Below are 25,891 nucleotides of genomic sequence, written 5' to 3'. Positions count from 1 at the left end.
GTCAGGGCGCTGAGCGAACACCGTCGACAGCCTGAATTGGAATCCGCTGGGTTCTTCCATTGTAATGAGTTGATGGTCATAAAAAACAAACAACAACAAAAACATCGTGAGGTTTGGCATCTTGATTAAATGGAGATAAATTCCAGCGCTGAGAATGAAAAATATCAGTTGGACTACCACGCGACGAATGAACATTTGTGTCTGTGGCCAAGAAGGTGGGGAAAGTTCCATCCCACCTATCGTTGAAACAAAGAGGTCAATTGAAGAGAATTCAAAACAATTCCGTGAAATTTGCTTCTGCGGGGCGTTCCGTAGCCTGCGTGGTGACGCTGCGGTTGGGGAGCCTACCCAATGGACATTGCTTCACGGGGACGACACCGATAGCAACGTTGTAATTTATTTTTTATTAAAAAAAAACTACTAAACAAAGGAGGAAAAGCATACGCATGTACGGATCGTGGAATGCTCCTTAAACATGCGATGCTTCTAAACGTGTGCTTGTCCTTGTAATTGACAGAAAGACGGACGGACGGACGGAGCTAACGCACGAACTCCTTCGGCATGTTGAAAGAAGCACCTCCACAGTGAAGCCTCTTCCACCTCCTCCTCCCTCGGTGGTCACCAAACCGAGTCACCCCGACGCGTGGCCGCTCGGCCCACGTGACCTGGGCGACACCTCCCGTGCCCAGGAAGCGGGGGACCGAGCTGGTACGAGTTGCGTGGCGAGACTGGCGAAAAATCCTCGCGGAATTATTTGGGGCGCTGTTGCAACCGCGGGCACTGCACCGTTTGATCGTGCCCGCTCACGAAGGTCAGCGTTTCTGCTTCTTGGTTATTTTTGTTGCCCACCTTTTGATTTCGTTGGCCCTGAAAATCCTATCTCGGTTGCAGTCTGATGGCATATTTGCTTCGACGTGTTCTGGTGTCAACACAGGGTGGAGTGAGGTTTGGAAAAAATATATATTATTACTCCTACAAAGATGAATGTTGCGGTGGAACTTACACAAGCAGCTTATCCGGTTATACGATCCTACACAAATAGTTTTTTTGGGCTTTTCCAAATAATGGCAGAGTATTAATTATTGGGGTGTTGCTGCCCGTGCTGTAATCGTTAGCACACTCGCTGGGAGCACAAAAGTACAGAAGGAAATGTAGGCTTTGTCGTACTGCCCACCCAAAGCCTATAACATTTGTTATGCATGGTGGTAGCCCACCTAAAGCACTGTCCACCAGACTCTACACCGCTGAGTTTCGGAGATGTTACAATGGCATTGGGCGCATTCTGGGCGATTTGGTCAAAGGCAGTGGAAAATGAAGTTATGGCAATAATGAGACAGCGAGGAGAGTGGGGAAACACACAGATATCTACTGGACATCTGTGAAAAGAGCTTTATAGCTCATCGGATTCCTCCAGAATAGATACATTCTGATTCTGGGTGTAACGTGAAAAACGGTGATCGCTGGCCACAGGAGCACAACATTCACGTGCGTCAAACATAACAAGAAGTGTCCGAGTGACTTAGCGGTGAGACCACACTGAGCCCGGCGTCGCTGAGATCCTGGGTTCGAACCTGGGAAGATACCCCCCCCCCCCCACGTGATTAAACCGGGTTCTCAAGGCAAAGTGGGACAAGTGGTCTTTGCGCAGTTACCAATGACTGCACTAAAAAAAACTAACACATTAAATGTGCTCTTCCAATCCATTTGTCTTCTTTCCAGCTCGGACACTTAAGTTTGTCTTCGGTTGATTGACACGCGACAAACGCTCCTTTGCAGGGCACAGAAAAAGTGTCCCTCAAGTGCGGATCAAGAGAAATATTGAAGTGACCTCAGAAGTCGTTCCGTGACATCATCTTCCGGAGATTTGTTTTCATCTGGCACACATGGCGACGCACCGCTAGCTAGCCGCAGCATTCCTTATGGGAAATGTTCTTGTCTCTCGAGTGACGCAGATAGCATAATTAGAATCTAATTGTGGAAAATAAGAAAGAAAATCTAACCAACAATGCACAGACAAAAATCTGACAAATGATATTTAATTTAAGGAAAGCACAGCTGTGAATACCGCCACGTAATGTGGACATTCCTACAAGGTAAGAGAGGGAATTCATATCGAGCTGTGCCAAAGAGGTCGCAGTCGAGCTGGGAAGCGGGGACGTGGAGAGGCGATGGAATTGGCCGGTTGTGAAGCAGCCTTCGGCCTCAAGCCGCCGACAGGACGAGGCATGAATCGCAATAACAAGGATGAGGACTCTGGGCATAAAAATGCAAAAACCAAAAAACCCCATAAACTTGACGAAACTTACGTAACCGCTGCAGCGCAGGCAGGAGAGGCAAGAATTGTGGAAAATAAAGCATGTTATTGCTATTACAAGTTGGCAGTCAAATGTACTCACTTCTGGGAAGGGGGAGGGAAACAGTTTCCGTAAACAGGAACAAGCGGATTAATGTCTAAAAATAATTCTGTACGTCGAGATGGAACTAGTCCGAGGCCACTTCAAGCTGCGAGTCGAGCTGGTGACATCTTGATCAGAATTTCATTTTCCCCGAGGTTCCGTTTGACAACCCCGTCCGATTCGAACGCGGGAGTTAAAACTACGCGCATCGTCGAGCGTAGGGGGACGCTCGTTCTCACTCTCTTTCCAGCTGTGCTGCGACCGCTGATTCGGCACTTCTTTACAAGGACATTATGCATGGAGCATTGTGTATGTATATATACACATATATATACACGTGTAGGTGGGGAGCGGTAGTGTAGCGGTTAGCGCGCTGCACTATGAACCCGGCGACCTGGGTTCGATTCCCGCTCACGGCCAACACCAGTGACAATTATCTGAATCGGTCCTTGGCCTCCCGTAGGTCGACTCAGTCTCTGATGAGTACCCGGTGTGATGTGTAAACATCGTCACTAGGGAGACAAAGGCGTGGTGTTGGCCACTCACCCCCTCGTGTGCCGTGCCGGCTTTCATCGGTGCTGCTAACAGCACTTGCCCTAACAGTCTGTTAAGGCTATATGGGGGATCTTTGTCTTTGTATACACGTGTATAGAGAGAGAGTAATGTGTAAGGACACGGATGTTGTCCTTTCCCCCGCACCTCCGATTAGCATGGCCGGCTATGTACGGCGCAAAAGAAGTGCTCGTAACCCTGGTGACTCGAGTTAAATTCCCAGCCATGACTAACATCAGTTGGCGAGTGATATGAGGACAGAACTCGACCTAAGTAGGCCTGATGGAGGGGGGTCAGGGAAGAGAGTTGGTAGGGGGGTCACAAGCCCCACAGGGCCTGCCAAAAACCACAAGCGTATGGATGTATATTATCTTCTTGGTTCTTTCGGTAAAGTCACGTAGAAGGGAAATAATAAAATAATAAAAATAAAACATAATAAAATAATTCTCACGACGTTTCGGCCACAACGCAAGCAGCCGTCCTCAGGTGAAGAAACAGGTCTGTCGGAAAGACAGCGTCTGAATGACACGCCCCAGGCTTGGAGCGTCTATTTAAGCTAGGTTGGAGCGGGAAGGTGCGCCTTAACAAAATAATTTGCATATCAATAGGAATTTAGCATATTTATGGGAAATGCAGATATGGGATTAGTACTACTAATCCCATATCTGCGACTCTACGACTTTACCGAAAGAACCAAGAAGATGAATCCCTGCAGTCACGAAAGCTTTAAATCGAAATATGTACATTATGTCTGTACAAACCTGGTCCTGAGCATCGCCGTTACCAACCTGCGCTGACCAGCATGGCGAAGTATGGTCAAATAACCCACCCCCCACACCCGCAACTCACTCCGGGGCATTCATCAAGCATTGGCTTGACAAGGAGCTGTACATTATTATTGGTCGTTTGATTTATCATGCAGCATATACAACACACGCACATAATCTGTGTTTACACCTTGCCTGCTGATGCTGCTGTTGCTGCACGATGCCGTTGCGGCAACATTCCCATCCGTGGGAGTCAGAGTAACGGCGACGAATTATCTCTCTCTCAAAGTGACAGAGGGAAGCCCCCAAAAAAGCATCACCGACGACGCAGCAGAAATCGATTAGCAGAGCAGCATTATCGGGTGTCACCGAAAACCAACAGATTTCGCTGCGGTCCACCATGCAGCATCTCTCAAGAACGCAGGCGCTAGACACCGGTGCAGCGCTTGCGTGCGCAAAGACCAGGATCCAGCTTGAAGCCACGTCAACTAAACTATTACATCTATTTTTAACCAGGTAAGGCCCCGCCACTCCCCCCCCACTGAGCTACTAATGTAGCTCTTTTTCAGAAGCGACCTGGCCACCACAAATTATATCTCAACAAAGTGGCTCATCACGTGGGAATTTATAGCGGCCAAATACTCCCAACGCGTGTTTCTCAATGTGGAGGGAAAAGACCGGAGGACCCGGAGAAAAATCCACGCAACCACGGGGAGGGAGAACGTGTACGTGTGCATCTGCACAAACGCACACACACACACAGGATGCTGCCACGGTGTCACGGTTAGCGGTCGCCAGTTCGATTCCATCTCCCCTCCGGCCCAGGCTGCCTCCGTCCACCCAGCGGCATGAACGGGCACAATAGAGTCGGTCGGCAGGTCACGTGTGCTGGGGAGTAATGGGTGGGTGGGTACTCTCCCACCCTCTTTCAAGACGTCTGTCCAGCATGGAAGAGGAGGCCAAAAGTGCCGTCTAGAGCGGTGTGTTTTTCATTGCAAGGCCCTCGGGCCACTGGCGGCCCCTTGTGGGTTTTAGTGCGGCCCATGACGTGCGGCCTCCCGACAAAACACAAAGAGTGACAGCACCACCCCCATCATCATCATCACCGTCGTGCTGCTGTCAAACCCCCAATGGGTTCAAATGTGTGGCGGCTGTCACTCACACTGGTGATGTCTTCTCGGCGAAAGTGGGCCCACCCCACCCCCCCTCTGAACATGAGTGAAAAACACTGGGCTAGAGTCACCCTCCAGAGGTCGTTCTGCAAGCAGTGACGTGAGCAAGCAATTGCAGGGCTGCCACCTTTCCCATTACCACCTTACACACACACACGTAGGAGACACAGCGACTATGGCGGCTAGAGAAATTGTAAAAAGAAAGAACGAATCCAGGTTAACCGCGCGCACCCAGGCATGCGGACACAGGCGAGAGTGCTTTACTGCTTGCAACATAAATATATTTGTCCAAACAACATGGACATTTGTTTTTTTTAAAGCAGCAATCCTTCCCAAGCAGCCAGAGAGGGGGGGGGTGGGGTGGGGGTGCAGAGTTATTTTCCACACGTAATTTTGGCAGGGACCCATTTGTACAAACACATCCAACGCAGCGGCTCACCCCGACACCGCAAGCGGTTTTGATGTATTGCCGCGAGCGCGGCGGCGCGGCTTGACGGTGGACGCCGCGACTCCACGTCGCCCGCTGCCGGCGTGGGGGCTGCGCCGGCGTGGCCGGTCGACCTCGAGTGTGCGGCGCGAGAGACGCGTGCCGAGCGGAACAGCCGGGGGGGGGGGGGGGGCGCGTGCGGCACAGTTTGGCGCCAGCTACCGTAGAGTGCGGGGGTCGTGTCGCTACGGTTCTCTGCGGTGAGTGACAACGTCTTTGAAAACAAGTTCAAGTTCATGTATTAGGTATAGCCCTGTGAGCCATTCGGCTCTTGAATCGGGTGCAACTGCAACAAACAAAAAACAAAAACATGAACAAAAAAACATCTTAAAGTGACTATGTGACTAAGTGCAAACTGAAAATCCAAGAAAAGACAGCAAAATATTGCAGAAAAAACACCGTACACCAACGCTGTGTGCAAACATCCCAGTGGGATGCAAGTCAAACAACAACAACAACAACAACAACCACAAGACAACTTAGATTAAGGCCATCAGTCTAACTCTGTACTACAACAAACAACGGCGCTAAGCGTCTCTAAACAAAATTGACGCCCGAGCCGCTTGCGCGTTCCAAGATTCAGCGTTGAACGGGACACCCACCCACCCTGCAGCAACTGGAAATCGTCTCGGAATGGGAAAGGGTTAAGTTGGCGTCATTCTCCTGGCAAGAACGTGAGGAGCGTCGTCAGCTACGCGCTTGGAGACTCTAGACTAGAACTAGAGGATGCCACCGTGGCGAGATGTTAACTACCTCGCCTGGTATACAAGAGGTGGTGGTGGGTTCAATCCAGACCCTGATGCCTGCTGTATGTGTGGAGTTTGCATGTTTCTCTCCCCGTGGTCGCGTGGGTTTTTTTCTCCGGGCCCTCCAGTTTTTCCTTCCACGTGTTTGGAGAATTTGGCTGCTATCAATTTCCACGTGAGACAGACACTTCGTTATTATTTGTGGCCAAGTCGCTTCTGAAAAAAGAGTTACATAGCTCAGTGGGCCTTACCTGGCAAAAATAAAAACGTAGGTTAAATAAATGTCGATTTAAAGCTTTCGTGACTGCAGGGATTCATAGTCTTGGTTCTTTCAGTAAAGTCATGTAGAAGGAAAATAATAAAAATAAAACATATTAAGATAAATTTCTCACGACGTTTCGGCCACAACGCAAGCAGCCGTCCTCAGGTGAAGAAACAGAGCTGTCGGAAAGACAGTGTCTGAATGAACACTGCTAAGCTTGGCAGCGTATTTTAAGCTGGGTGGGAGGAGGAGAGCGCCTTGACAAAGGAGTTTACATATCAACAGAAGAATTTAGCATATTGATGACAAATGCAGATATGGGGTAAGTCACTCCTTGCGGAATGTATAGGCGGTGGGGGCTCTCAAAGTCATATTATGCTAGTAGTGTATTATGTAGGATTAGCAGTAATAAAGGGAGGGAAATTTTTATAATAAAGAACTGCAGCAGCCAAACCACCGCGTATCAAGCTCGTGCATTATGTGGAAAACAAAAAAGGCGTTTCTAAAGAACTACAAATACCCTACTACCATACAATAAACCGATGTGAAAAAACGCTCGCCGCCTTCCGTGGTGCTAACGTAGAGAAGGATAAAAGAGGTAAAGGCAGAGATTCAAGCCCCGCTATTTCCTTCTCACTCCACGCCTGGTGGAAGGACCACAACTGGACTCGAGTTGATGTCCACCCGGCAGTATTATTTGTTGCAAATTGCTGGCCCGCCCCTACCGGACATCTGCTCACACGTGTCTCAATCAATACTCGGATTCTGATCAATGGGTCGATCACAGTTCATATATATCGGCATCTGGACAGTGTGTATGTATGCATGTTGAACTTCTTTCGCAACGTAGGCAAGCCAACCGTGCTTATCCGAGGTGCGACAGCGCGAGAGAGCAGGCCAAATATACCCTCTGCACGGTCATTTTTGCCTGCTCTCCCACGCTTGACCAAATGTTAAGGTGCAGCCCTGCAATTGCCTGCTCACGCGACTGCTGGCGGAAGGGCCTCCACACACGAGAGCTCCTCTAAGAGGGTAATGTTGGCCTACTCTTCCACACTGACCAGTCATCTTGGAGGAGCTGGGAGTACCCACACTTTACCACGCCACACGCGACCCTGCCCATCAACCAACCGCGATCTACCTATTTGTACTGCCGGGTAAACAGAAGCGGGCGAGAATTGTTTCAACTGCCGCACCAAGAGATGGAATCGAACCGGTGATATCGGAATCGCTGGTCCAGCATGCTCATAATTACGCCACTGCGGCTGCATCACATTTCCTGCGCGCGGCGTTCATCTCGGATGCATGGGCGCAGCGCGGCGATGTCAATCACCCACAATCCCGCTCTGCAAAGGTGTACGGCTGGTGGGCGGGCGGGCGCGCATGCGCGTGTGCATGCGTGTGTGTATGTGTGTGTTTGTGAAGCTCGCGCAGTGAGCAGGAGACGTTTTGAGGGCTGGGGAGATCGTTTTTTCCCCGTGGGGGAAATGAGCGCCGATATGAAAATGTGTGCGCGTGTGCGAGCCTTGGAGGGACGTGTGCAGGACGGAGGGCTCAGGATAAATCCATGGGGTAAATTAAAGGGGGGGTGGACGAGGGGGGGGGGGTGGAACGTGGGAGGGGAATGCGAACACGGGCGAAGTGAAACGATCCGCTTTTGACCAGGCAGAGGAACCAAAACCAAATATTCAGCAGGCGCCAAGGGTCGGGATCGAACCCACGGCCTCCTTGCACACCAGGCGAGATAGTTAACATCTCCTAGCCACAGCGGCGTCTCGAACACGTCGGATGTCGTGCCCGGAACGACGCGCGGCGCGGCTCAAAACGACGCGTCGAGCGGCCCATTCCTGCCGCTACCTGCCGGGGGCCGCGTCCCAACGACAAGCTGCCCCCCCGGCTCTTCCCCAGAATGTGCGTCGCCAGACAAAGCCCCTCGGCAGCCTTGCAGCCGAGTGGCGAGTGACACGTGTGTAACGGCAGCACTTCGTAAGACAGTCAGCCCACACCGCTTTGGTTTTCAGGTGTGTAACCCACGGTAGACGCGCGTGCGCGTGTGCACACACTGTAAGATTGGGGGCAAAGGTGCCGTCGCAACACAGACCCAGTCGCGCTGACCTGCTAAGCAAACACCCCGGCACTGATCAAAGATTTTCTTTTTGTAAACTTTGCGAACACGTTTGTCTGCCTTTTTTTCTTCTTCCGATTGTGCTATCAGCGTCATGCCAAGGGACGGTGAGCACAATCGGATATCCGTCAGAGCGGTCCAACACCTTCACACGTTAGAACATGACATTGAGAAGGAACGATCGCAGCGCTACAACCTCCGCCGAGGTCCCTGTAAACGCCCGCCCGCCCGCACAGTACGGGGGCGGCACTTTCACAGTCGCCCTGCCACCACCAGCAGCATTGGTCGCACGGCAGTCAAAACTGACATTTGAATATCTCGGGAGAAGGGATTAAGTGAAATTAAGTGCCGAACCAAGAATTCTATGTTACGAGTTTTTTCTTTTTGCACACTCATTGGTGACTCTCACTGGGATGACGCCATCAACCCGCTACACTTGGGAGAGTCTGCCATAACCGCAGGCGGCTGTCGGGATTCCAACCCAGCATTCCAGCGATTCCAGCTCAGTTCTCTGACCCCTGAGCCACACCCCGTGACCTCTTGGAAACATGAATTTTGCTGAAGTCAAAATTTGTATTCTGCAGCAAAGGAAACATGGCACCTGCCACTTTCAAACGCTGCACGTGCGCAAGAAAATCCCCGTCGCAGCTCGAGAGGCCTGCGTTTGGCCACGGCACAACGTTGGCACGGCACAAAGATTGCGTGGCACAACGTTGGCGCGGCACGACAATGGCGCGGCACGACAATGGAGCGGCATAACAATGCAGCGGCATGACAATTGCACAACAATGGAGCGGCACGACAATGGAGCGGCACGACAATGGCACAACAATGAAGCGGCATGACAATGGCACAACAATGGAGTGGCACGACAATGGAGCGGCATGACAATGGCACAACAATGGAGTGGCATGACAATAGCACAACAATGGAGTGGCACGACAATGGAGTGGCATGACAATGGCACAACAATGGAGTGGCACGACAATGGAGCGGCATGACAATGGCACAACAATGGAGTGGCACGACAATGGCACAACGATGGCACGAGGATGGGGCATGACAACCGAGCTCAGGGGGACCAGGGCTCACCTGCTCCATGCGTCCGAGGCGAGTCTTGTTGTGGATTTCAGAGGTGAGGAGGTTGAAGCCCTGCCTCGCCGACAGGATCCTGAGCAGCTGCACCACGGTTCGACTCCCGCACTTCCCCACGCGGTTATACACGAGCTGGCTCGGGAACGGCAAAACCTGGGCACGCACACACACACGCACGTGTAGGCATCGACGGGCACAGTTACGGTCGACGCAATTCGATTTTTCAGGATACGACAGAAATGGTTACAACTTTGACGACCGTCGCGCCAGATTGTTATTCCACCGCAAAGTCCTGTTCTTGTGGCTTGCTGTGACGTTCGGTGCAAATAAAGACGATTTAGATGTTGCCCTATCGCAATTCACTCGGTGCAAGCCTGCCACGAGGCATCTACTCGTCGCAGCTTTACAATCTGCAAGCCTCGTGGGCTGTCGGTTACACAGTAGAGCTAATGAAGCAATCGAATGAAATCGGTGGAAAATTATGACGTTACAGAACTACTTACGCAGTCGATTATTCCAGGAAACTACGCGAAACAGTGGTTTCATAATAATCGGTGTCAATGTTACATTTCAAGCCGTACACATTGAACTTCTTTCGCACCGTGCGTAGCCGGCCGTGCTAATCGGAGGTGCGTACGCCGAGATGATGTCAGCGCTTTTGCAGAAGACACTCGCGCGTTTTGGCAATCGTTTCATATGACTCGGCCCGTTTTGCCCAGGGCCAAGTCCCCTTATAGCAACGCAACTTTACGCGAAAACATTTAATTAAAAATTGGTTCTTATTTAACAAATGTATTATTAGTTCCACCACCACCACCACTACTGACAGACGGATAGAGACAGACGGACAGGCAGACAGAGCTAATCCGTCAACTCTTTCAACCACATTAAAAAGAGGGACAGCATTGGCAGACAGTGCGAGACGTTTAAATTGAGTATCATTCCACTCTCTACCGCGTTCAGCAATTCAGAGCATGCGTGACCTTTGGGGGGTGGTGCGATCGGCTGTTTTAATGCGGGAAAAAAAAAATGCAATGGCAGGGGGAAAATATTGCACGTAAAGTAAATAAACTGCGACTGCTCACGTTTCCTCTCACCCAGCCCCCTCCCCAGCCAGCCCCCCCCCCCCCCCAACGGCCGCTGCCCCCCTACAAACGATACTAATACCGCGTGTTTTTTCATACGTCGAAATTGCTTTCCTTGTTAATATTAAGTCAGCAATTTTCCCAGCCACTGAAACCATCTCGTTTATTTTTTTTTGCCACAAGAACATCTTACGCCAGGGCTCACCGGTTTAATATCGCGCCGATTACAACAATCAAACGTGACACCGAATCGTTACCCGTGCGGGAATATCTCGCGCAAACAAAAAGCACAGCGCGCGCACGCGCCGCCAAACACATTGAGGACGCCCGCAAACAGAACGGTGACATCTCGGAGGGGGAAGGGAGGGGGAGAGATTCGTGCCTTTGGCGAGCACCTCCTGAAGCCTGCACGGCGTACGTAGCAATACTGTGGGCCGGCAAACACAATGCCTGGCCGCCTTTGTCTCTCCAGCTGCGGATGTTTACACACTGCGCCGGGTGTTATTTCATTATTGTCCGAAGCAGGACAGGCTCAGATAAATCGTCACCGGCGTCGGTGGCAACGATTGGGGAATTGAACTCGGGTTCGTAGTCCCCCCGTGTAGCCTGTAACAGACTGTTGGGGCAAGTGCTGTTAGCGAGCAGCTATGAAGGCCGGCACGGCACACGAGGGGGTGGGTGGCCAGCACAACGCCCGGCCGCCTTTGTCTCCCCAGCGGCGATGTTTACACACCGCACCAGCTACTCGTTTGAGGTTCAGATAACCGTCACTGGTGCTAGCCGCGAGCGGGAATCGAACTCGGGGCGGCGGGTCCGTGGCCCCCCTTTAACACAAATGCGCGCGCACACGCACACACACACACGCGCACACACACACACACGCGCACACACATGTGCACACACACACACACGTGCGCGCACACACATGTGCACACACACGTTCGCACGCGCACACACACGTGCGCACGCGCGCACACACACACACGCACACACCCGCTAGGACCATGCGAGGATGAGAATAATACCAGAACGAGATCAAATGTGACAGTTTAAATTCCTAAGCCCCAGGTGTGAGCGATGCGGTTATTGTGAGGACGCTGATAGAGGGGGGGGGGACCCTTCAATTGCCCGTGCAGGAATTACCTGCCGATGGAATGTTACGATCGCGTGGGGTTCACTCTCCACATACATAATGTTCCGACCCGCCCCGACTGGACATCTGTAAGAAAGAGCTTTATAGCTCATCGGATTCCTCCAGTATCAATAAATGTTCTGATTCTGTTGCTGACATGGATTCCAGAGACAGACATTGCAGCAGTGGACATTGGTAACCATACTCATTCTGCTGCCGTCAGTCAGTCACAAAAGTATCACAATGCACTTCTTCTCGGCAATAATGATGGTCTTTGTATGTACTGTATGTAGAACTTCTTTCGCGCAGGACGTAGCCAACCGTGCTAATCGGAGGCGTAATGCACAGACGACCGCGTGCTTCCGACGCATTTTTTTGTCTCTCGTTTGAGACTCGCGCTTCACTTTCCGTTCGCTGTGATATCATAACGAATGCGAGCGCTGCTTCTACATCACGTTCAGAACACAAAAAACAATGGTTGTGTTACGTATAATAATGAATGTGTTCTATATCATTCATCACATACAATCACACACACACGTCACTTCATATGTCCTTGCTTACTGATCTGCGCTACAAACCCCGGGCGACCCCTTATTCAATTCATGCTCACGACCAATTGAATCAACTCGACCTTAAACACATCCCTGCGGAGGGAGCTGGTAGGAACGTTGGGTTGCTCAGTCAATGGCCAGGGTCAACGGTGGCGTGGTGTATTCCGCAAATATGCCCGACTGTGAGGGCGGGCACAAGCCGGCGTGAGTAGGTTAAACGTTGAGTTTTATAAGGGCACCACGGGGTGACCAGCCCCTCCCCACCCAGCCCCACCCCTCCCAGCCCCCACCCAGCCACCACCCTCCCCACCCAGCTCCTCCCCACCCAGCCCCTCCCCACCCTCCCCTCCCCACCCAGCCCCTCCCTCCCCACCCAGCCCCTCCCTGCACAACGGACGGACGGACACAATAATCCCCTGTGGGCTGGTTTAACCAGGAGGTTCCTACCTCGTGCGGTGTGTAAAACATTAGCACTGGGGATACAAAGGCCACCGACCCCCACGTGTGCTGCGTCGGCCTTCATAGGTGCTCGCTCACAGCACTTGCCCCCAACAGTCTGTTAAAGGCTACACGGGGGGGGGGAGGAGATCTTTGTCTTTGATTTGCTTACTGTTACTCATACATTAACATATGAAAGCACCTGAATGGATTTTATTTATTCATAAATGTACATTTAACGCTAATATGCGCTTGCAGGTGAGAGGTGGCATGGCGGTTGGTGGACCGTGTGATGAATCCCGATGACCCGAGTTTAATTTGCGAACACCGGCCACGAATAACAGGCCCTGGGTCTCTTCTACCCCGATGCCCTGCCTTATTAAATGCCATGATTACATTTGCATAAAACTCATATACACAACAACACACATACACACACGGGCTTCGCGTAGTCCCGTCTCCATAAAAATAGCACAACGACCAAATGCAACCACCGTCAAACACTGGGCTTTTCTGCTTCCTGCCTATGGAATTCCACTGCCATCCCTATCTTTCCCAAAGCTCTTGTAACGGTCGTTCGCATCTCCATGGGATGCAATAACGCTGTGTGTCTGCTGCACCTTCCAGGGTGCCGTCTGTCGCTGGCCTCTTGGAGAGTTTTTGTTGTTGGGCCTGTGCTCGGCAACCGCGACTACACCCGAGGACAAAAAGTCGAAACGTCGTTGGTGGGGGGGCAGCCAAACCTGTTGCAAAGTCATCGGTAATGAAGTTCCCAAGCGTGCCTGCGGTGACATTTCCTGTTGGCGCACCACCACGCGATCCCGGCGCACGTTTTGTGTACTGGCGCTCTTCTCACGATCGCCTCGCCAACGGCCTCGCCACGTGGCCTCTGCGCCACTCCGGCACTTGAGGTGCCACCCGGCCGCCTACCCCCCCCCCCCACCTTGAGCTCCACGTGGCAACGTGCGGGGAATGGCGGGTGGGGTGGGGGGGGGGGCGTAGGAACTTCGCGAAGGAAGGCCGCAAAGTTGGGCCTCGAGGTGAATTGTGACGTGACTAACAGCCACGTGCGAAGATGACGTTTCGGAAAAGTGTCCCAGACAGTATGAGAATCGTCGGGAATATTTTAAGTAAATTTTTTTTAATTTTAATTCTCATTCCTCCTCTTAATTGTAGATTCGTTATTTCAATTGCGAGCTAATAAATAAATGTTAATTGTTTGTTGTTAGAGCGATGAATCAAGAAGCCTCGGAGTCTGCACTCTCTGGGTGAAAAGCAGTGGTGGGACTAGGTCGGAGGTAGGCAAAGCAAAATAACAAGGAGAGACATTTTTTTTGCGAATTCGGTCAAATAAATCGACATTTCAAGAGCCATCGCGATGCACGTGGTGACTACGAGACTGCGGTGGTCCTTGATGAATAACGCGTCTTCTTGGTTCTTTCGGTAAAGTCACGTCGAGAAGGCAGAGACCTGTTCTCCACCTGAGGACGGCTGCTTGCGTTGTGGCCGAAACGTCGTGAGAATTATTTGATTATGTTTTATTTTTATTATTTTATTATTTTCCTTCTACGTGACTTTACCGAAAGAACCAAGAAGATGAATCCCTGCAGTCACGAAAGCTTTAAATTGAAGAATAACGCGTCATGAAGCGGTCCTTCCCGAGCCGCACACGGCTCCAGAGTGCCAGGTTTGCCGACCTCCTGGACTACGTCATTGCCACAAGCAATGAAACTGAATAATAGCTGGGGGACACACAACTGAAAAAGCACAACAAAATGTTCATATTCGTATATATATACTTGTAGCAAATTATTAACCGTGCTTCAGTAACAAAATTACGGAATGGCGAGATTAACTTGAAACGGAATGGAGCGCTTTTGTTGAACGCATTTTGACAACAAGAAGCGACAAAACCGTTTCTGCCTGAAGAGGAAAGTCGCTCAGAAACGTAGACACTCACAAACAACACTCACACACAACACAAACAACGCTCACACACAACACTCACACACAACATTCACACACAACACTAAAACGTCCACGAATGGCACGGATGAATAGAAAGGGGCAAAAATAAAGATCCCCCATATAGCCTTAACAGACTGTTGGGGCAAGTGCTGTTAGCGAGCACCTATGAAGGTCGGCACGGCACACAAGGGGGTGGGTGGCCAGCACCGCCTTTGTCTCCTATAGTGGCGATGTTCACACAGTGCACTAGGTACCCATTTGATGCTGAGTCAACTTAGGGGAGGCCCACGACCGGTTCAGATAATCATCACAGGTGTTGGCTGTGAGCGGGAATCGAACCCGGGTCGCCAGGTTCGTAGCGCAGCGTAGCGCTAACCGCGACACAGAAAGGGGCACGCACACGCACGCGCACCCATCCAGGGAACAAACACAGACAGGTGACAGCACACATTGAACGTCGAAACCAGCAAGGGGGCCCTGCTGGGCAGGAGACATCGCTAGAAGGGATGATGGCCGATGGACAGAGGCTGGTGACGGAACGTCAGCCACAGGAGGCGGGAACATGCCCCAGAGGGTTACCACTGCGGAGATGGGGGCAATGGGGGTCAGCTCATTTGCGGGAATTAGACGGGTTATGGCATCGCATGACTGCAAGTGACGGTGTGGCGAGACACTCGTGCAAAAGTGGCGTGACAACGGCTGACGACGACGATGATGACGATGATGATATACTGGTGTCCTCCTGTAGGCTAGGCCAGGTGGCTCAACGTTGCAGCGAGCGGCTTGCAATCAGTAGGGTGCCAGCTCAAATCCTGGTTGGTGGTTCGCTCAGCCCACTCACCAATCCCTTTGAGGCCAATAAACACGAGTATCATTTTATGGGGTGGTAGTTTTATGGATAGACTCATCCCCGCCATAGGAATGTGGAATCTCCACAACTGGCTCCGTGCTGTGAGCAGGAGATGAGCACCAATGCCCCAATGCTCATTTGAGCAGCAAATCACCTTGGCTTTGACCAACAGATTGCCTGCACACACTGTTGCATGGAAACAAGATCCACATTTGCAGAGTTCGAACGTTTACCTGTTAATGGCTCGAATAAACAATTAAAAACGATTTTTTCCTTGACCGGATAAGCCCCACTGAGCTATTTAGCTCTTTTTCAGAAGCGACCTGTCCACAGATGACAGCTTAGAGAAAGTGGCTCATCACGTGGGAATTCATCGCGGCCAAATACTCTGAACGCGTATTTCTAAATGTGGAGGGAAAAACGAGAGGACCTGGAGAAAAGAAATCCACGCGGCCACGGATAGAACATCCAAACTTCAAATATACAAGAGTCAGGGTCGGGATCGAACCTGAAACCTCTGGCGCCCAATTGAGATTATACCAATACCCGCGTGACGTCACCACGGTGCCTGTGCCAGGCCAGGTGCACTTTGAGGCAACGTGAAGTGTCGAAGGCTCGCTGACAGGAGGTCATTATCCACACACACACGCATAGCAGCAATCATCGCCCCGGTTGGCAGAATCATGCCCCAGGTCACTCTCACGAATGAGACCCACCCTGGTTTCTTGAGCTCTCTCTCCTGGTTATATAGACTAAACTAAAATAGTTATTCTAGATACTAACTAGAAGATGCACGCTCTCCCCACACACGCACGTATTACATTACACAAATCCCGACTGCATTGTATAATACAAGTTTTGCTTAAATACATCATTGTATTTCATGCCAATACGTAATATATAATATATAATGAATCATAAATACGTGCTATATATAATAAATCATTTTCACTACGTGTGCGTTTTTTTTCCTCGCTCCAAATGTACACATTCCAGCGTACAAATTGGAAAATAATGTAGCGCTAATTATTCATGCATGTGGGTTTTCTGGCACAGAACTCCTGTTCCGTTGTTAACCCTGTCTGGGGGTTCACTTACACGAGTACTCTTCACCGGGGATGAGTTTCAGATTTAAACATTTTGGTTATTCTTTGTTTTTTAACTCCACGGACAAGCGAGAGATGATTACCGCACGTGTACCGCGGTCACCGCAGGAAAGAAACGAATGAGAATAATTGGAGAGAGGGCAAGAGTTGGATTTCTTGGACATGTAATGAGAAAACAAGAGACTGAATGTGAGTGCGGTTTGGCTGGGGAAGTTCTATAGCAACCACAAGAAGATGAGTGAGGAAGACGTAGACTTAAGTTGCACGTGCAATTTGAACAATTGGATGCAACTGTGGGAATATCTATATCCGTTGCAGATAATTTGAGTAAACATCATGGACAAGGCTTGGGGATTTTGATGCACTTAGGCAATTTTAACTTGCGTACTTCATTTATTTTTTGATTTAAAGCTTTCGTGACTGCAGCGATTCATATTCTTGGTTCTTTCGGTAAAGTCAAGTAGAAGGGAAATAATAAAATAATATAAATATAAAACAATACAAATTCTCACGACGTTTCGACTGCAACACAAGCAATCATCATCAGCTGTGAAATCCACAGCAAGAAAATTTGAAAAGATATTTTTTAATATTTCTATTATTTTATTATTTCCCTTCTACGTGACTTTACCGAAAGAACCAAGAATACTTCATTTAAGTTGTATTTATTTAGGGGGCACCACGGTGTCGTGATTTTATCGACCCTGACGCCTGCTGTACATTTGGGGGTTTGCGTGCGTCTCCCCCGCGGTCGCGTGGATTTTTTTTTCCTCCGGGTCCTCCGGTTTTTCCCTCCAGATTTAGAAACATTTGACTGCGATAAATTTACACGCGACAAGCCACTTTGCTGAGCTATTATTTGTGGCTATGTCGCTTCTGAAAAAGAAGCTAATAGCTCAGTGGGCTTTGCCCGGTGAAATAAAATAACAGTTTATTTTTTAGTGATCTGCTTACCTTTCCTATACTTTGCACCAGAGGTGTGGACTCGAGTCATGTGACTTGGACTCGAGTCAGACTCGAGTCATGAATTTGATGACTTGCGACTCGACTTGGACTTGCATAACAATGACTTTGTCCCACCTCTGCTTTGCACTCCTATCGTTTTTCGGATTGTTTGTTGTTGTAACTTTCTGACCCGTCCCCTACTGGACATCTGTGAAAAAGAGCTTCATAGCTCATCAGATTCCTCCAGTACGAATATATATTCTGATTCTATTTGGAAGGAAGTCCACGATCGCATACGTACTTGAGAAAGGACACGGCCCATAGCGACAGAGGGAGGATATTTAAGAAAAATTCAGGTCTCTTTTCCGTTTTGGGATAATTTGCGTCACGTAGTAACGTATCGCGTCTTTCGTGGTGACAAAAGTGATGTCGCCCATTGACGCCAGTTTTTTGGGCGGGAAAACGCACGGCCGTTGCATAAGGAGGGCCGCCGTTCGTCGTGACGTTCTGCTTTTCAGATCGATCCGTAACAAACTAAACAATTCGGCTCATGCAAAATTTCGAAACTCGAGACCAGAATTTCAGATTTACCCGCATTAATCCCTAAATCGGGGACGCGTTCCCAACCGTTTAATTCTTCCCATAGCAGCGAGGACCACGAGAATGCTGGCGATGACATCGCGCAAAAGCAAAACGGACTCCTCAACCAAGTCCGGTCGGCCGGTCGTCAAAGACAAAAATGAAGTTGTCACCGGCTAATCACGTTAAACCAAGGCTGGCATTGTTAATCGAGCTAATGTACCCGCACAAGTTAAGCGCCACAAATGTTTAAATTCGACGAAGAATACCCGCCGCAGCCGACGTCAGCAAAACCTTTCAGCGATTCCTCGGGGACACCCACGTACGCGTGCGAGCGCTCATACAGAGATGCCGCTTTACGATCGGCGTTAATTCCAGAATTCTTTCCAAAGATGCTAAATTCCTCTTGATATGCAAATTCCTTTGTCAAGGCGCTCTTCCCCCTCCAACCCAGCTTAAATATACGCTGCCAAGCCTGGTGGTGTTCATTCAGACGCTGTCTTTCCGACTGACCTGTTCTTCACCTGAGGACGGCTGCTTGCATTGTGGCCGAAACGTCGTGAGAATTATTTTATTATGTAAAAAAAAATGCATTTTATTATTTCCCTTCTACGTGACTTTACCGAAAAAACCAAGAAGATCTTTCCAAAGAGTTTTTTTTTTTATGGGGTGGGGCGATAAAAATCGTTACTTAATAATTACACAATATACTGTATATATATACACACACACAATAAAAAACAACTATGACTTGCGGGCAAAATTCCACCCCCTACAGTTTCCAAGCCCAGACTTGTTGGATGAGATTTACAGACGCGCGCGGCGGTACTCGTGAACTGGATGTGTACGCGCGCGCACGCACGCACCATCGTTCATTCAGCGGTGGCAGCTCCTTCTCACGGTGACGTCTCTCTGTGGCTTTTCTCAACCGGCGTGCGCCTCCAGGGGCCTTCGGCACAAATTCGCGACGCGCACGCCGACAAGCCGGCTGAGACACTCCATTAACACAAGTCGTGGCTCTCTTCGCGTGCATCTGGAGGCACGCAGAGATTACCAAGCAAAGTCTCCCTATTGTGTAAAGAAGAAAAAAAAAACCACGGGGGAGGAAAAAAAAATGGTGCGCGTCGCGTGGATTCCGTATCGCTTCCCAAATACGCGCGCGTCCTCTCCGTGTATTAGAATGTAGCGAAGCTCACAGCGTTACGTTTCGGGCCGTACGTCACGAGATGATGGGACGGGGGAGGCGAGGGTACAGCCCGAGTGCGTGGCATCGTCGTTTTGGCCGAAGAAGTTCTCGAGTTTTTGTCTCGTCAGCGGCGCTGGATTTGTACCGCCGAGTTTTGGACGCAAAGCTTTCATCAATTCGGCCTGTTTTCTCACCCGGGCGAGTCCCTAAGAGCAATGCAACGTTACGCACAAATTTCACCCGCATTGAACCATCTTTCCCACCCCACTGCCCCCACCTCTGCTACAGACGCACATAGCTAATGCATTCATGCCTTCAAGCCTTGAGTTGGAAAGCGTTAAAAGGTCCGACAAATATGGTCATCGCGTTTGTGTTATTTTACGTCCGGCTCCATTTGGTTACATTATTGGCCCATAAATAATAACCCGCTCCCGATCGTTACCCCGACGCGGTAGGGCAGTGGAGCTCAGATGCCTCCGCGGGTAACCTCTGAGGGTGTATCACTCCGGGGTTTGGTACACGTGATCTGCTCTTCATAATCTACTTTGTATTCTGGGTTCTTGAATAATAATGTAGGCTGCAGGGATGTATTTACCCCCGCCCTCACAAATGGTAGCGTCCCACTTACCCTTCATCAGCGCCTGCTACCTGTGTGCAAGCCACAAGCAAGGCCCCGTTCAACTGAACACGTGTTGTTAATTAAATACAGAATGTACCATTGCCCTATTTGGTGACAGGGGGTGGTGGTGGGGGTGGTGGTGGGGGTGGTGGTGGGGGTGGGGGTGGTGGTGGTGGTGGGGGTGGTGGTGGGGGTGGTGGTGGTGGTGATGGGATGGTGGTGGGGGTGGTGGTGGGAGTTGTGTTGGGGGTGGTGGTGGTGGTGGTGGGGGTGGTGGGGGTGGTGGTGGTGGTGGTGGTGGGGGTGGGATGGTGGTGGGGGTGGTGGTGGGAGTTGTGTTGGGGGTGGTGGTGGTGGGGGTGGTGGTGGGGGTGGTGGTGGTAGTTGTGTTGGGGGTGGTGGGGGGTGGTAGTGGGGGTGGTGGTGGTGGGGGTGGTGGTGATGGTGGTGGGGGTGGTGGTGGGGGTGGTGGGGGTGGTAGTGGGGGTGGTGGTGGTGGGGGTGGTGGTGATGGTGGTGGGGGTGGTGGTGGGAGTGGTGGGGGTGGTGGTGGGGGTGGTGGTGGGGGTGGTGGTGGGGGTGGTGGTGGTGGTGGTGGTGGTGGGGGTGGGATGGTGGTGGGGGTGGTGGTGGGGGTGGTGGTGGGGGTGGTGGTGGTGGGGGTGGGGGTGGTGGGAGTGGTGGTGGGGGTGGTGGGGGTGGTGGTGGTGGTGGGGGTGGGATGGTGGTGGGGGTGGTGGTGGGAGTTGTGTTGGGGGTGGTGGTGGGGAGGGCCATGGAATTGGCTGACCATTCCCATCCCTCAATTCAGTGCCTGGAAGCCACAACTGTTAACGGTTATCTCGCAGACTCATTTTCATGTTGGATAAAGATTGCAAACCGGCGTGTTTATTGTTTTTGCTATTTCCTGATGCCCTCCGTCGTTAAACACAGGCGTGCATACGTAACCAGCTTCAGTCGGCACGGGCACCACTACTCTAATTCCACGTGCGCCTCTTTGGTGCCATGGATCATTAAAGGCGTTTGCACAAGAAGGTATTCAAAGCAGGCAATAATTGCGTGGAAACATCCGCCATGCGCTATCGGCGTCATGCGACGAGACGGAATTGTCCACTCGGATCTCTAACAGAGCAGCGCAAACCCCTGAGTGAGAGACCAACCCACGGAAGTAGATTTCACAGAACTACCTCTGAGATTCCTTCAAGTGACCTCGAGTGCACACAGCAGAGGGCAGTACTTTCCCATCCGCTCGGCATACAAGTGTAATGTTCGTTGCATGACAAACTAATACAGTATTTTATTTTCAGAGCTGGAATTTGGCAAAAAAAAAAGTTGTGCGCAGTGATTGGTGACTGGGCTGAGACCGTGAACTGACTATCATTGAGAACACAGTTTTAATCTTAGGCCACTGCCTGGATTCGAACCGAGGAGCTCAGCGCTCTGACCTCCCGAGCCATCCGTTCCACCCTTCGTCTCACACCAGAACTTCAGCAATGCTCAGCGGTAACGTTGCAAAACCCGTTATTCCAACTGCGGCCCCGTGAAATTCCTTGGCTAGCATAATGACGCTTAAATTGCCTAACGCTTAACAATTCCTTCCCCCCCCCAACATCTTACTTCCAAACTACAAAAGTAAATCACGGGACTGTGGAAAATACGAGTGGACGACAATGGTCTGTGTCTGCGCTGCATCAGAGCCAAGCGTATTGCTTTTCTTCTCAAAAGTTTGAAGGCGGCAAAAGCTCTCCAGAGTGTTTTCGGTTCTCCTGCGTGCCGGAGGCTTCTTCAGGAGGCGAATAGAGTCGAACGCTTTACGGAAGGGGCTCGTCTTCGCTCTCCCTAAACGTGGAGCAGAAACCGTGGGGGGGGGGGGAGAACGTGGTCTAACAATGAGCGGCTACCAACCCACGCAGCAACAACCGGTAAAACCCGGCGCGGTAGGAATGAAAGTCAAAGTCGGGAAGTAAAACAGGTAAACCAGCAGGGAATGTTGATCCCTGTGAAACCTCCTGGCTACGGTCTGCACGTGCGGGAGATGTCAGGGTTTGGGAACTTACATCTCAAATCACCACGAGGCTACAGGAGTTGAACCAGTGACCCCCTCCCCCCGCGGCAACAGCGCAAAAAAATCTATCAATGCCAAACGCGCCGACCGCGAAGCCGCATCGCCGCCCGGTCCTTGCAAAATTGGACGCAAGGAATGAGCAAAAGCGGGGTTAAAAAAAAAATATTCTCCTTTAAAGAAAAAATATATTTGTCTTTTATATTAAAGGCAGAAGATGTCCAGGTGGAATGGTGAGCACAACTGGACTTGCAACCCAGAGGTCTCCGAGGGTTTGATTCGATCTCCCGGAGCGGCGGTTCAAACGACGGGGGCACGTTTCTTGAACCTCCTCCCCAGCCTTTGTAGACCGAAGCGGCGTAAATGGGCTTCACCACAGTTGGTAAAAAAATATTTTAATTAAAATTAAAATTAATAAAAGTTAAATAAAAAATCACGACGTTTCGGAGGCAACACAAGCTTCCGTCTTCAGGTGGAACCGTCACAGCACGATTGCTGTATCAAGTAAGGAGAAATTCCAAGAGACCCGACCTTGTATATATACTGGTTGAGGGGGGAGGAGCCAGGGTAGGCCCCTGGATAGGAGTTATTTATTATGATAAGGTTGGTGCGGCTGAGGCTGCTGCTAGGACTTTCATTATTTTACTTTTATTAATTTAAATTTTATTTTTTACCTACGTGACTTTACCGAAACAACCTAAGAGTATGAATCCTTGCAGTCACGAAAGCTTCAGATCTAGAATTCACCACAGTTAGTCTCGCGCGTCGCGTTGGCGGTACCAAGCGAGGGGACCATTGTGACACACGCGTCCCGGCGCTTTACAAAAACACACTGGCCGGCGTGGCGAAATACGGCCAAATTTGCTCGGCTGGATAGCGAGTGGCCGCGACCGCTCGCCGCGTCTCAAAACACCGCGCGAGTAAACCATCGTGACGCACGAAGCCTCCAGTTTTGACAAAAAGCACTGACCGGCGCGGTGAAGTATGGTCAAACAACCCCCGTGATCAACACGGCATATGAAGTGGGTGGGTGGGGGGGGTGTTGGCTTTCATTCAGAAAAGACAGCACCAATTAAGGATCACCGCACGGCAGGCACGCCAGCGATCCGCGATAATGAGCTCCGCGGACAACATTAAGCCCTCCCAATGACCTCCGCGGCAAAGGAGGCTGGGAGCAGCCTCGACACCCCACAGCAAAGGTCAGGGGTCGGCAACCTCCGGCTCCTTAAAAGGACCCGCCGCTTCGTGTCGTTTATTAAGGGACCCCACCACAGTCCCGTATTCAGCGCGTGGCATTGCGGTTCTTGAAATATTGAGTTGGTTTTTTCGTTTGTTGCTACCAAATTCGAAAGAAAAATATCTTCTTGTTTATTTTTGTTGCACGACCCCAGGGGGGGGGGGGGTCTAGGCGGTGACAGCAACCAAAATAAAACATATCTCGGCTACATTTCTTGAAATGCAGACATTTATAGCATTAGCCTGGAGGGTTGCTACTGCTTCCCCCCCCCCCCCCCCCCGAGTGATACTGTGCTGTGCTGTATTTCAAAAGCCAGGCACCACGGCGGTGGGCAGGAGGGCATTTGGGAGTGAGGTTGTTGAGGGTGGTTGCCACCTCTGGAGTTACAAAAAAAAATGACTGGGAGTAAATTTAAATAACGCAAAAATGTGTGCTCGCAAACAGCGGGAAGGTACACGGAAAATCGCGTTCAGCCGGTTACCCTGCTAGTTTTCAAGAGAGATCCATCAGGGCAATCAGCACCGAACAGCAACAACAACAACAATCAATGCGATCCGTACGGGAAGAGAGGTACAGGCAAAAATCATGCGCAGGCAAAAAAAGAATTAACGTGAACAAAATAAAAGCCTTGTCCAAGCCAGTAGCCCAAGCGCTGATAACTGTGGCAGAGCGAGCTGGTGGTGGTCTGGACAACGTGTGAGAGGGCACTTTACATGCAGAGCGGCTATGGCAAAACAGGCGTGCAAGGTACGATAATTTAAAGGTCGTCATTCGGGGGCAGCCGTGCCTTCTCGCCGTTTGTGAGTGAGCAGCGCGCCTTTTGTGCCTTGCTAAATCTCTTCGTTTCCAGCTTGCACGCAGCTTCCTGCTCGGCTGGGGGGTTGGTGTCGTCGTGTCGTGCAGAAGGCGCTGGATTTGAACACCGCGGGATAGAGGGAGACTACCTCGCAATACCCAAAGGAGGGGGGGTGGAGGGGGAGAGGAGGGGGAGTGAGGGTGGAGGGGAGGGAACTACACATGGCAACGCATCGTCTGGAGTGGCAAATTATTACACAACTGACAACAACAAAAAACCCACACGGGTGGGTCCCTTAAGAATCTCGGGAAGATGTATGGATTCTTCCAGTACGGTTGCACGAGGACGATCCCGGGAAAACCAGGACAAGTGGCCGGTTCACTTGGATGAGTAATAACGAAGCGGGAAGGGGGCTCTCGCTCGGGATTGAAATCCGCTCGATGTGCGGCGTACAACGCCCAACACCAAGGCTCTTGCTCAGAGTTCATCCGACCGCGGTGGAGCTGTCGTCCCTTCCGCAGAGAAGCGACACCGTCACCGCACCCCACAGACGCTGGCGAGCACGCGTTAGGACTCCTACAAATGCTGTCCCCCCACCCCGCCCCCACTGGACATTGATGACAAGATCGCAAAGTCATTTTTTTTTTTAAGAAACATCACGACTGCTGAGCAAAGGCCCAAAATGACAAGCGGCGAGCAACAGACGGCACTCCTGAATGTGAAATAATATGTTTGATTGATGTGTTGCTTGAATAGAGCGGAATTGCGGGAGAGTAGAGTAGACAGAGGAGTGTTTTATCCCGACTTTGCGGTTGCATACAACAGCGCAAAATGTTGTGGTCATCGGATATCGCTCTTGTGCGCTCGTGTGCGTATTCGCGACGCGTGGGTTATGAATTACATATTCCAATCATAGCAGTGTGTGCGTGTGTAATAAGGGCAGGGCATAGTGGCCGTGCGGTGGTGGTAATCCGCAGTGTGTGGAAGGTTCAACACCATAACGGATGAGAGACAAGACAGCGAGTCCTGTCGACCGAGTCCTCAACACGGGTGGAGGATCGAAGAGGTGACCAACCACCGGGTGAGTGAGCGAGCGGCCGGAGTGAACGCCGGATCACCAATCAACCCGACCGCCGCTTTACATCGAATTCAATCAGCTGCAGTGATTGAGGGCCCCCGGGTTTTCCACTGCAGACGTGATTCACGCAGGTATTCCAAACTTTACGACGACGAAGATGACAAAAATAACTCGTTTACACATTCTCAGAAATACCACCGCCACCCGCTTCAAATCGCACGGTCGATGCCCGAGCTTGTACAGCAGCGATCTGGGCTCCAGAGACGGGACGAACTCATTCCTTAAGGGGGGTGGAGTTTTTTTTCTTCAACTTGCGACAATTGATCAAAATACGCTCGCATACCATTGCCTATGTTCCCAAACAATCTTTTCTGTAAACATTCCTAAATTTGTCAGAACCCTTGTGGTGGGTTAGCTTCGCAGAGGCTCGCTACACGGAGACTCGCTCGCCTGCTCGCACGTGAGCGAGCGTTTTAAACATCACAGCGATGCGGCGCTTAACACTAACCAGACGCGCACAGACGTACGATTTCATTTATTCAAGCGGCCAGGAGCCTGCGATGTGACAAGGCGCATTAAAACAACCTAACTCTTCGGCAAAATTCTGGCCTCGGAAAACCCCGTTAACTCGACGGAATGAACTTCGGCACATTT

The 25,891-nt window shown here is 50.8% G+C and overlaps 1 protein-coding gene across 1 annotated transcript in view; it reads right to left on the bottom strand.

The window, feature by feature from the left end:
• The window catches only part of UST (uronyl 2-sulfotransferase), a 137,066-nt gene that overhangs the window by 56,305 nt on the left and 54,870 nt on the right, over window positions 1-25,891 (bottom strand). Inside the window, exon 3 of the mRNA XM_078616225.1 lies at window positions 9,600-9,755. Within this exon, the coding sequence (XP_078472351.1) occupies window positions 9,600-9,755 (156 nt within the window). The remainder of the gene's footprint in view (window positions 1-9,599; window positions 9,756-25,891) is intronic.

Source organism: Lampetra planeri, chromosome 50 (assembly GCF_965212315.1).
Source record: "Lampetra planeri chromosome 50, kcLamPlan1.2.h2, whole genome shotgun sequence".
NCBI classification, from domain to species: domain Eukaryota; kingdom Metazoa; phylum Chordata; class Hyperoartia; order Petromyzontiformes; family Petromyzontidae; genus Lampetra; species Lampetra planeri.
The sequence above is the reverse complement of the archived record's forward strand: the minus strand, read 5'-3'. Positions and strand labels throughout refer to the sequence as shown.